At 36.8% G+C, this 12,728-nt stretch overlaps 1 protein-coding gene across 1 annotated transcript; it reads right to left on the bottom strand.

Annotated features, from left to right (window-relative positions):
• Positions 1–9,755: 9,755 nt before the first annotated feature.
• On the bottom strand, positions 9,756–11,867 carry LOC145041478 (heat stress transcription factor A-4c-like). Its single transcript, XM_078989577.1, has 3 exons — positions 11,703–11,867; positions 11,124–11,455; positions 9,756–10,804 (listed from the first exon to the last, which is right to left on the bottom strand). Exons 2-3 carry the CDS (start codon positions 11,337–11,339, stop codon positions 9,905–9,907), a joined length of 1,116 nt encoding a protein of 371 aa, XP_078845703.1. The 5' UTR covers positions 11,340–11,455; positions 11,703–11,867; the 3' UTR covers positions 9,756–9,904.
• Between the last annotated feature and the right edge of the window lie 861 nt (positions 11,868–12,728).

Genomic DNA, 12,728 nt, shown 5'->3' with positions numbered 1-12,728 from the left:
TGCTATTTTTGAGGGATGACAAAATTGATCAACAAATTCTTCACACATTTTAGCCCAATTAGTGATGGATCCTGGAAGGAGTGATTTCAACCAATCTTTCGTGGATCCCTTAAATGTGACCAGTAAGTATCACGAGTCACATTAGGAACATTGAAGTAGTCGGCTATGTCATTGACCTCGTCTAAATGCTTGTATGTGTCTTCGTGATCTTTTCCGAAGAATGGAATTTCCTTAAGTTAGGCAAGTATGTGGCCTGTAAGTTCAAAGTTGGCAATTACAGGAATCACGGGTTGCACAAGTCCTGGGTCTGTATCTTCATGCATCCTTTTCTTTGATTCACCCGTGGGAACTTCAACGATGTTAGTCATGGTGTTAGCAAATCCAACTTCAAAGCCGCTTTCTTCTTAGGATTCAGAGTCGTATTTGGTTACTTTTGGAATTGGATTTTCTTCAAAATTTTCAAACTTGCTTTCCTCGCTCTTTTGACTGCTAGACTCACCCGCTTTCTTGCTTTTCTTCTTCCCAAAGACTGATTTAAGGTCCTTGAAAGGTGATTTCCTTGGCGGGTTAGTGTCTTTAATAACTTTGTCTTTGTTTTTTCTAAGTTCGGATTCCGGATCTTCAAATGGAGGAACCAAAGGTGTTTTAGAACCTCGGGTCATAAAATATCTGTAAGAAAACAAAAAACACACGTAAAAAGAACAAAAATGAAATAAAAAACGAAACTAGAAAATTGCCTTGGACTCGCCGAGTACCTACGAATGGACTCGACAAGTTCGAGGGTAAAATAGAAAAAACATATATATATATATATATATATATATATATATATATATATATATATATATATATATATATATATATATATATATCAAAATCCTAAAAACAGAAAAACTTAAAACTTAAACCTAATAACTAAATTACCAAAGGAGTAACTTTGTGCAAGATATATCTCACACAAAGGATCGATAACACTAGCAATTAAAATTAATTTTAGAACCGTTCCCCGACAAAGGCACCAAAAACTTGTTGTGTGTGAAATTCACTAGTTTTAGTCCTACTTTTAAAATATGATTTAGACACACAAAGGCAGTGGACATGTCAATTGGTGGTATAATTAAATAAGCAGAGTATCGAACACAGGGAACGACAATTAAGCTAATTACTAGAATTATCTAAAACAAGTAATGAAAGGGAAAGGTTTTCTCTAGTTTTACAAGACTATAAACTTAAACAATTAAAGAAAACTCAAACTAAGCAACTAACAGCTAAAGCAAATAAACAATCAACTAAATTCCATAATGGAGAAGACTTCTGTTTAGGTTCAATTCATTTACTCCTATGGTTGATTTTATGGCAAGTGCAATGGATTAATTGTTATTGACTACTGATCAATGTGATTAGGTTCACATTCGCTATTACTAATCCTTAGAAAACAAATCAATTCAAATAGTGGCCAATTGGTTAAACTAATGAGTTCCCTGGTTTATTGAGTCGGGTTAAGTAAGACTTGTAGTTAGCTAACCAAATTACTAATTCAATTAACCTCTTGTTGATGGTTCGTCATACAAGCTCACACATTAACTTACTTATTTTCTAGTTAACCCTAGTTTCACATTCGCTGTTCCTAGGCATATAACAATGTTTTCACATAAATCATATGAGATAAGCAATTAAGAGATGTTCGTGCAGCTTAATATACTTAGTAATTAACAGAAAATAGTTGTTGTTAACACATAAGGTTCTTTAACAAGCTTAACAAAACTAAACTCACCAAATTCAATTAATCCATCTATAAATCAAACCGTAGTCATAAATTCATTTACCCTAAACAGAAGATATAAGTTTTAGCTCATAATTACAGTAGAAAATAGCTCTAAAACGAAATCTAATAGTTCACACAGAGTTCAAACAAAAGATAAAGTAAATGGTAAACTAAAATTGCCTTTGATCTTCTCAAAATTGAAAGCTTCGGTTGTTCCACGAGTTCCAGTTGCACCTCCAATCGCAAATAAATCCCCAATGGTTCCAGAGAAGGGTTTAGTTTTGGGCTTATGCGTTCTATTTATAGATTTCAGAAAACAGAGGCTACTCGCCGAGTCCAATAACCGACTCGCCGAGTCCCTCATTAAATACCCGTGTACGACAAGGACTTCTATTTGCTTCGCGAATGTTTGTGACTACTCGTCGATTTGGCACCCAACTCATTGAGTAGGTATGGTTTTTGACTATTTTTCTTCTTTCTTCAATTCCCGAGCTCCCAGTTGCATTTCCCGCTTCCTTTTGCTTCCAAGCACATCTTTTAGGCTGCAAATACAATTTAAACATAATTAAGTACCTTTTGTCGATAAATTGCAATAAATTAGTGTAACACCCTTTCCTCGAGGTATTATTTAATTTATTGAGTTAATAATTGTTTTGGACTATTACTTGGACAATGGATTCATTTGGAGTGGACTTAGGAAGTGGGCTGTGAAGATGGGTCGCCCATAAGCCGTACGTCGGGCGTAACTTGGCGTACGTGGGGCGTAAAGGCCATTGGATTCGAGGGACGCAGGTACGTACACCCAACGTGTTGGAATAGAGTCTAAGGCTGCAACTATATTTGGTAAGTACTTGACCCGATTGAGCATGGTCCTTTTGGGTTGCCTTCACCATAACAACTTGATAGGATGATTTACAATGAGAGAAGAAATATTATAAGTAATAATAATATTGTTATTTGATTAATATAAGTCATAAATTAATTAGGAATTAATTTGGTGACTTAAGGAGATTAATTAAATAGAAGGGTATAAACTGTCAAGTGTATGATAGTTGTACTTTGGGCTATAATCCCTTATGGATAAGGGGTGGACGGTTTTGGGGCTTTGGATAGACCTTGAAATCGTCCAAGGCTTATCATTGGGGTATTGGATTGCTTAGAGCCTAAGTTATCCAATTAGGGTTTGAGGGTGAAACCCTAGGAGCCTTACAAGTATAAGTAGACCCTAGGGGTCATGGAAAATCGGCACCCTTGTCTCTAAAGGAACCCTGGCTGATTTCTTCCTCTCCTCTCCTCTCTCTATAATCATCCTCTTGCTAGTTGGTGTTTGTAAGCCATTAGAGGAGTGGCAATTGTGACTCTAAGCTCCAAGGACAAAAAGATTCAAGCAAGTAACTTAAGGTAATCTTCTAGATCTGTTTTTCTTATGTTATTACTTAGATCTAGTGTTCAAAAGTCATGGATTCAATGCATGTTCAATTAGAGAAACCTAGATCCAAGCATTAGGGTTTGTATGTGCACATAGGAATGTCCATATGGCCAAAACCCATCACAACGTACCAAGTGGTACGCCCATCGTACGCGGACAAATGCTAAACCCTAATTTTAGGGTTAAGGACCTATAAATACATAATTATAGCCTCCCCTTTTGGCCTCCTCACCTATCCATCACCCTTAGAGAAACCCTAACTCGTTCATACTCTTCCTTGTGTGTGTTTGACATTTTTGAGCTTATTTTGGCAAAGAAGGACTTGGAAGAAGAAAGGAAAGGTTGGAGAAGAAACCCTTGATTACCTTGAGCTCAAGGATCTTGAACAAGCTCACTATTTGGCAGCAAGAGGAGGTATAAAGCTCCTATCTTTCCTCCTCAAAGTCTAGATCTAGGGTTTTGAAGATTTGGACCTTTTTAGGTCCAATGATTGGATCTTGACCTTGTAACTTCGATTTTGAGCTTAGGTTTGCCACCCTTGAAGCTCAATGAGTTCCTTTAGCCATAAAGTTGCAAGCTTTGAGGCTTTTATGAAGCCATGCAAGAGATCTAGCCATTTTTATGAAAGTTCATTGTCATTCTTAGTGTTGGGCTCATTTGGAGGGTTGCAAGCCACCAAGTGATCAACTTTAAGGTTAGGACGAAGCATAGGACTAAGATATGTAGTTTGGACGTAGGGTCTTAAGAGATTAAGTCTCTTTGGAGAAAAGTTCTTTACAGGAGAGTACGTTGGGCGTACATGTCGGTACGCGCAGTGTACATAGAGGTACGTCCAACGTACGCTCAGACAGTGAAATTTTGTTATTAGGCCTTGGTTTGGGCCAAGTCCTAGATATAGTAGTAATGGTCTGTGATGAGCCTTTAGGAGTCAGTTAAGGGCCTAAGGATTAGTGGGCTTGGTAGGAAAGCCCATTTGAAGAGTTGGGCCCAATTTAGAAAATTAGGCTATTTGGGGACTTAATGGGCCTTAGTGAGGACTATAAAGGATTAGGCCTAGGTCATGGCCCAAAATAGATCAGAGGGGTAAAATAGTCATTTTACCCATGGGAGAGTCATCAGTTTTTGACTAAATGTTTATTTGGTCATTATAGTTGGGGAGTAGTTGGAACAGCAGACGGTGTCACCTTTGCACGAGTTTTTCAGCAGTCGGTTTGATAGGTGAGTTTTCCTTCAGTAGGAATGGGTCTAAGGCACCAATGTTGGCCTATTTAAGTAGTTATAATATACCGCGGTTACGATGCAGTTTATATGTTTTCGGACCTTTGCCCGATGTCGGGGCGGTCCCGAGAGATAGTTATGTATGCTTGATGTCTTTGTGATTCATGCATGTTACTTGTTATGTGTTGGGTGTTCCGGGATTCAGTCTAATGTCGGGGAAAGCCCGTTGTATTCTACTCTATATGTTGTATGTTATATGTTCCGGGCTTCGGCCTGACGCAGTATAGGTGATTATGTTATATGCTTATGTTATGTTGTGTATGTGTCGGGGTAATCCCAATGTCGGGGCAAGCCCGATACTGGGGTGAGCCCGATGCCCAGTGCGACCGGATGTCGGGGTGAGCCCGAAGCCGGACATGAGTCCAATGTCGATTAAGCTGATGCCGGGATTCGTCCCGATGCAGTTGGGAGTAATCCCAGAGTTATGTGATTTTTTATATGCATTTTTATGGTATGTGGTAGTTTGGGGGAGCTCACTAAGCTTCGTGCTTACAGTTTCAATTTTGGTTTCAGGTACTTCCGGTAGCAAGGGGAATAGCTCGGGATGATCGCATGACACACATCATAGTCACAGCCTGGGAGTTTACTCTGATGTTTTATTATGAGATTTTGATTTGAGACAGACATTATGATGTTTTATGATACATGACTTATGATTTTAGTTATGGCTTTATATGGTTTATGATTTTAATAATGATTTTAAAACGAAAATTTTGGGTTATATTTTTGAGATGTTTCAATTAGTATTAAAATTCTATACGAAATATATAACCAATTATGCACATATCAGTCATGGAAAAGCTCAAAGCAAAGTGTTGTTGCACAATCCACTACAGAGTCAGACTACATTGTTGCTTCTGAATTTGCACAAGAGGCTGCTTGGATGAATAAATTTATTGGAGATCTAGGGGTAGTCCCTACCATTCAGGACCCCCTAGATGTTTTCTATGACAATGAGGTTGCTATTCTTTTGGAAAAAGAACCTATATCACACAAGAAGACCAGGCATATTAGCTGAAGATTCAACTTCATTCGATATAAAGTTGAAGAAGGTGAAATTAGTATTCGTAAAGTTCACACTTACCAAAATTTGTCGGGCCCTTTCACAAAGCCCCTACCTCAAGCCAAGTTTTAAGGTCATGCTCGAGGAATAGGACTTCACTATTCTAGTGATTGGCTTTGATCTATGTATTAGTATTGAATATTAGGATATTATAACATAATCTATTGTAATGACTATGATATATATGGCATATGATCTTTTCATTAAATATTTGTTGTGCTCTTTATCAACATTTTTTATATATGAGTAAATTTATTCACTCTAAAATCCATAGTCGGTTATTATTATAGGAAGTGTAATAAAATAAGACTAATATGAATTGGAATGGTTGACAAAGTGTTGTAACCGGTTTCATAGGTACTTGCTAGAAAGCGAGTATTAGATTGACCCATTCAAGATGATTTCGTGGATAGCTGTCATGAATGATACTTGATAAAGGTAATATCTGTATAACATTAACACCTGAGATACATATATGGAACTCGAGTGTGGAAAATGTTATGCTTTGATGTAGTCAAATGTTGTTCTTTGAATAGGCATTTGTAAAAGCTATTATCGGGCATGATGTAAACCATGCAAGAGGCGTATGTAATCAAGATGAGATTTGTTCCTCTTATTCGTTGAAAGTTAGACATCTAAGGCCTGATGTAAAGTTGAACATTTATATGATATTGAATACGATCTATATCTCATGTTCAACATGATTTCTGTAACAAAGGGATAACTGATAAACTTACCTTACACACCAGTTGTAGTCTTGGGCTTATGAGGAATTGGGCATTAATGAAATGGCACAAAGTCGTATGATAATGGGGATAGTGAAATGTTGATAGATGTGCACCACTGTCTATATCAATTTGATATGAGTCTTGCACCAGTAGGAGATTGAAAGATCTAGTATGCTCAAGAGTCGTACTAAAATGATATTGCTAATTAACATATGATACTAAGGGACACACTAACAACAACTTGATACAATTGATTATTTATTAGAAATTGATTTTAATAAATATTCATAAACTCTTATATAAAACTGGGAAAATATTTATTTCGTGGAAATAATTATTTTACAATACAAGTTACATATTATTTCATATGTTATGAATTAATAAGTCATGTACAACCTTTTGGACTAGTTGAAACTTTTCGTCTTTTAGCAAAAGATAAAGTTTATATTTTATAAACTTGGGTTTTATAAAATTTAAACTATCCATCTCTTTTTATATATATGGCCGAAACTCCTTTTGGTTAAGGGAGTGATGGGCTTTTGATTATTATAATAAAAAGAATGCATGGGTTGGAAGCATGGGGAGACAAGTAGCCTTAGGTGCATGGAGTGCTTAATCGGTTAAGGACTTGTGGGTAATATTCTTGATTTATGAAGGCTCTAGAGGCTTTCATTTGGAACTTCAACTCTTGCATGCATATGGCCGAAAATCCACTCATCTCTCTCACTCTCTTACCTTCTTGCAAAGTATTGAAGAGTTAGAAGTTACTTGTATTCTCTCTTTAATTCATACATTTGTTTTGACTTAAAGCTTAAGAGTTGTAACTAGCATTACATCAAGTTGATAAATTGTTGGTGTCTCAAATTTCATCCATCTTTCTTCAACATCCAAGCCTTCCCTAGAGACCCAAAGTTCATCAAAGGTTGTTGCTTCTTCTTCCTTCTGTAGTTGTGCTTTAAATCTTTCTACTACTTGAAAGATGGTCCTTGGTGGGTGATAAAATGTTTATGTTATTTATAAAACTCAAGTATTCCATTTGCCATTATTTGTAGTTTTGAAACTAAGTTTTAAATAAAACCCAACATTACTTTTGGTTCTATGATACCGTATCAACCCCCCGATTATAATTTTCTTGAAACTGATGAGTCTTGCAATATGTTTAACAATCCGACCACTCATTCTCCACCCTATCGGATCTGACATGGTCACTGAACCTCCTATTTCTGGTGATGAAAATCCTCCTCCGGCAGCAAGTACTCCCGCCGATATCATGTCGTCCGGTGCTTCACTTCCGTCTGTCACTGATCACTCTTTCGCTCCAGCCCCTCAAGTGCCTCAACCCACTCCTGCTCCTCCGTAAGTGTCTACTCACTCCATGGTCGCTTGATCTCGCCATGATATTACTAAACCAATTCAAAAACTCAATCTTCATATCATCCTTGATTCTTCTTCTCATGTTCCTCGTACATACACTCAAGCGTTTCGAGATCCGAACTAGTTAAATGCTATGAAAGATGAATATAATGCACTTATTTCTAACGGGACTTGGGTACTTTTACCTCGGCCTTCGAATGCTAATCTGGTTAATTGTATTTGGTTGTTCAAAAAGAAACTTAATTCAAAAGGATCTCTTGCCCGATACAAGGCGCATTTTGTTGCTAATGGTTGCAGTTAGTGACCCAAGATAGATTGTGATGAGACTTTTTGCCCTGTTGTTAAGCCAACTGCTATATGGATGGTTCTAAGTATAGTCATCTCTCACTTGTGGCCTGTCCATCAGTTAGACGTGAATAATGCTTTTCTTCATGGTCACCTTCAGGAGACCGTTTAGACGCACCAACCCTCAGGCTTCCGTAACACCTCAACCCTTTATCATGTTTGTCTTTTTCATAAATCTCTTTACGGTCTCAAACAGGCACCACAGTCTTGGTATCACATATTTGCTCAGTTTATCACTCGATTTGGGTTCATCAACGACAAATCTGACTCGTCTATTTTCATATACAAACAGGGTAACAATCTTGCCTATCTTTTAGTCTATGTAGATGATATTGTGTTAACCGTATCTTCAAACAAACTCCTTGGACATGTCATTTCTACTCTACGGGTTGAGTTTGTCATGACTAATTTGGGTTCTTTGAACTACTTTCTTGGTGTTGAAGTCACTGGAGATCACCATGACATGTTTTTATCTCAACAAAAGTATGCCACTGAGATACTTGAACGCACAAAGATGTGTAACTGCAAACCCGCACGCACACCGGCTAACACCACAACCAAGAGTGATGGCACGGGTCCTCTTGTTTCCGACTCGACACTTTACCGCAATCTTGCAGGTGCTCTTCAATACCTGACTATTACGCGTCCGAACATCTCCTACTCGCTTCAATAGGTGTGTCTCTACATGTATGACCCTCGAGAGCAACATTTTTTTGCACTTAAGTGAATTCTTTGGTATGTTCGGAGCACTCTCGATCATGGACTTCGGCTATATGTATTTCCCCCACGGGGTTTAGTTGCTTACATTGATATCGATTGGGTTGGTTGACCCACTACTCGTCGCTCCACCTCCGGCTACTATGTGTTTCTTGGTCAGAATCTCCTCTCCTGGTCTTCAAAGCGTCAAACTACCATCTCTCGGTCTAGTGCCGATGCGGAGTATCATGCTGCTGCGAATGCTATTGCTGAGACGAGCTAGCTACGTAATTTGCTTTATGAATTACTTTATCTGCCTCTCACTGCCACTCTAGTCTATTGTGATAATGCCAAGTGTCGTATACCTTTCTACTAATCTCGTTCAACATCAACGAACGAAACATATCGAGATTGACATCCACTTTGTTCGGAAAGTTGCCTTGGGACACATTCAAGTTCTTCATGTTCCCTCAGCTTCACAGTATGTGGATACCTTCACCAAAGGGCTTCTGTCATCTCTATTTCTTGATTTCAGATCCATAACATCCGTTCGTGGCCTCCCATTCTGACTGCGAGGGATGTTGGCATTTTTTTACACTCTTGTATTTATTTTGTATAGCACATTTAGTTTTTATATAGCTAGCCCATTCTTTGCATTCAACCCATGTAATATTGGTATTTATATGAATGGAAACCCGAAAGACGTGAAGCCATTCAGGAAAAATCAGTATCGTATCAAAAAGTAATAAAGGATAACTGATAATTCAATTAAAATTTAAAAAGTGATAAAGGGTAACTGATATTAGCATACTACACACGTGGGTTATTTGATGCCACATAAAGCGTGGTTGGCGATATGGTGCCTCATCATTATAATTACATTGACAAGTGAGCCTAAAATGACCGGTAAATGATCGTATATCTCACACTTTGTTACAGAAGGATGTTAATAAACGTAAAAATAATAATAATAAGTATTTCTTAGAATGGGAAAATGCAAGGAAATTATAATTTCTTGCATTTCTTTTACTTAAATTTTAGAAATAAAAGATGTTTAAAAAAAAAAAAAGCAAATAATGAAATAACAGAAACACTATTATAAACAAACCGAAAACTGTAAACTACACACTGATACACATACACTCCCCTGAAATGTAAGATCTAAAACGGGCCAAGTTCATGATATTATACAACAAGAAAGTCAAAGTCAAAAACAAAAAACAAAATCATCGAACATCAAGCTTACCAGAAGGACTAAGATTCCCCATCTTTTCTGTAATTTTATCTAAATTATTATTCGTATTCCACAAAGATTTACGCTGACCCAATTCATCATGTTTGTTAATTACATCCCGCCTTGCTGACTGGACTTCCTGTGTGTCCCCACCGCCAGGTGTCTCCGTAAGAAACTGTTCCCAAAACACATCATTCGCTCCCGCTTGCACTGGCGGCACCGTGGCGGCACCACCATCACCATCCGTGGCGGCAGCAGGGGCGGCATTCACGTCAATCCCTGAAGATTTCACCCGAGAAACCTCGTTGAAATCACCGGAAACCTGCTTTTCCGGCTGTGCAAGTATGCCAAAATCGTATGTTTCTTCACCGGAAACTTTAACAATGTCGGTTACAAAATCCGTCCAAAACTTCAAAGACGATTCCAACTTGTTCAACAACGGAATGGAATCGGGATTCCCGTTGTCGTCGGCATTGGCTTCATCGTGCAAGTAAGTTGTTATTAGCAGCCGTCTTTTTCTGGTGTTGGATTCCAAAAACCCGGGTTTTTCAAGGATTTGAGCAAGGAATGACATTGTTTTCTTGTGTCTTAGTTGTATTTTCTGTACTCTTTCGCGTAAAGAAGCAAAATTTTGTTCGTATTCTTGATTTTCTTGTTTGTGTCTTTGTAGCACAAGGCGAAGGGAATTGGTTTCATGTTTTAGTTTTTGGATATCATCCTCGTATTCTTGTCTCTCTGAAGGAGACAGGGTGGCCGGAGTACTTCCTTGTGGTGGTGTTGAGTGGCTGTGGATTGGTTTCCGGCGGTGGATCTTTTTCAGAAGGTGTCTTTGTCCTCTTAGGAATTCATCGTTTGCAAACTCCCATTGGTCAGGATCTATCTTTCTAAAACCCTGTATAAAAGTTTTCCATTAGATTTGGCTAAAATAGAAGATGAAGATTTTGTCCCACATTGATAACAAGAGGAAAAATCTTTCGAGAGTTTGTGATTGTAATAATTAATCATATAACGTGGTTTTGTAATAACAATAAATAATCATTAATCATCCAACATGGTTTTTCTTCGGTTTTCATCATTTAAAGCAGCAGAAAATTTGCCCTACACTACACCTTTTTAAAATTGGCAAAAAGAATGTAACTTCATTGCATAAATAAGTGTATTACTCTAACATAACGTATTAGATATACAAGAGACAACAAGAAGATGCTTACATATGTATTGAGCTGTCGAACAAAACTTGAGAAATTGTTGTGCTTGAAGTATTTAGGAAGCAATTCACTGGCGAATTCAGGTGGATTCCAAACAACAAAACTACTCCCAGTATGACTCCAAGAAACAATATGATCTGTCAAAGGGTCATCTACCATTTCATATGTTTTAGTCAGGAAAGGGGGTGATGAATTTGAACCACCTTGAGAACCATCCATCACAATTCAGAACACTTCAATCAATCAATCAATCAATCTCTATAATTCGTATCCACAAACACTAAAATCATCTTCAGCAATTCCTTTTAATTTCAATTAGCTCAAATCAAACCAACCTGCCCCAATTAGATCAAATCCATAATCAGCACTAGAACCAATTGATAATCACGGATATTGTCAATAGGGTTGAAATGATATGGATAAGACATCCAGAACGACCTAGGGCATGTAACATAGATTACGGAAATGGCAATTGAAATTAAAACATTTCTTCAAAGATCCCGAGTTTTTGATTTTAAAATAAATGTAAGGATAGGGGTTAGATCAAAGAAAGTATTCGTGATTTCGTATGGAAGAACTTACTTTGACTACAATAGAGGAAGACGACGAGAAGTTGACTTTGAAGTTTAAAGTTGAATAGCTTCGGATTGATCGAGTTTAATCTGGAAACGTATGTTTGATTTCAATACAAAGGGGGGAGGGAGAGAGGCGTGTGATGGATAAATTAATCTGGGTTCGACCCGAAACGAAGTGGAAACAGCCAACGACACGGTGGGCATTTAAAGAGTCACCGCCGCCGCCATGTGTCTCATATAATGATCATTAGCGGCCGTTGATGAAAATTAACAAAAAATTAATTGAAGGAAAATCCGTGTAATATTTTAAGACACTTTTAAGCCCATAGAATTTTTGGGGAATTAAATAGATGAGATGATTGATTGTGTGTTTAATTTTCTTCGTTTAGGTGATGTATACGTAATAATTAAAATCTATAAATTTATATTAAATATGTAACATCATGTTGAAAAGAAAACAAATACCGTAAAGATTAAAATCTATAAATTCTTAGTAAATACATTATGATGATTGATTGTGTGTTTAATTTTCATTTTTTAAGGCACTTTTTAGTCCGTAGAATTTAAAATCTACAAATTCATAGTAAATAGATTGTGATGATTGATTGTGAGTTTAATTTTAATTTTTTTAAGACACTTTTTAGTCCATAGAACTTTTGGGAAAGTAAATAGATTATGATGATTGATTGTGTGTACAATTTTCATCGTTTAGATAATGCACAGATAATAATTAAAATCTATAAATTCATATTAAATATGAAATACTTACCTTTAGTTCAAATTTTCACACCAAGTAAAGATTAAAAAGTGTTTGAGATTGCTTATTTGAAATATTTGTTAGAATTATTTGGTTCGGGCTCAAAGACAACCTTCCTTACATTTTTATTTGTTTTTTTTTTTAGTTCTGAATTTATAAAAGTGGATTGAATTGCTAACGATATTTGAACTAATATAATATTGTTGATATAAATATTGTTTTTATAGAATGAATGCGGCTATTTAAAATAATAAATTGCAATTTTTTTAATACTTT

Source organism: Lactuca saligna, chromosome 4, assembly GCF_052625555.1.
Source record: "Lactuca saligna cultivar CGN05327 chromosome 4, ASM5262555v1, whole genome shotgun sequence".
Taxonomy (NCBI): domain Eukaryota; kingdom Viridiplantae; phylum Streptophyta; class Magnoliopsida; order Asterales; family Asteraceae; genus Lactuca; species Lactuca saligna.
Note: the sequence above shows the minus strand (reverse complement) of the source record. Positions and strands in the feature narration are given on the sequence as shown.

Excerpts from the sequence above, each read along its gene's own strand:
- LOC145041478 (XM_078989577.1), bottom strand. The coding sequence starts at position 11,339 with ATGGATGGTTCTCAAGGTGGTTCAAATTCATCACCCCCTTTCCTGACT. Across the intron at positions 10,805-11,123 it reads TTCGACAGCTCAATACATAT|GGTTTTAGAAAGATAGATCC; the intron begins GTAAGCATCTTC and ends ACTTTTATACAG.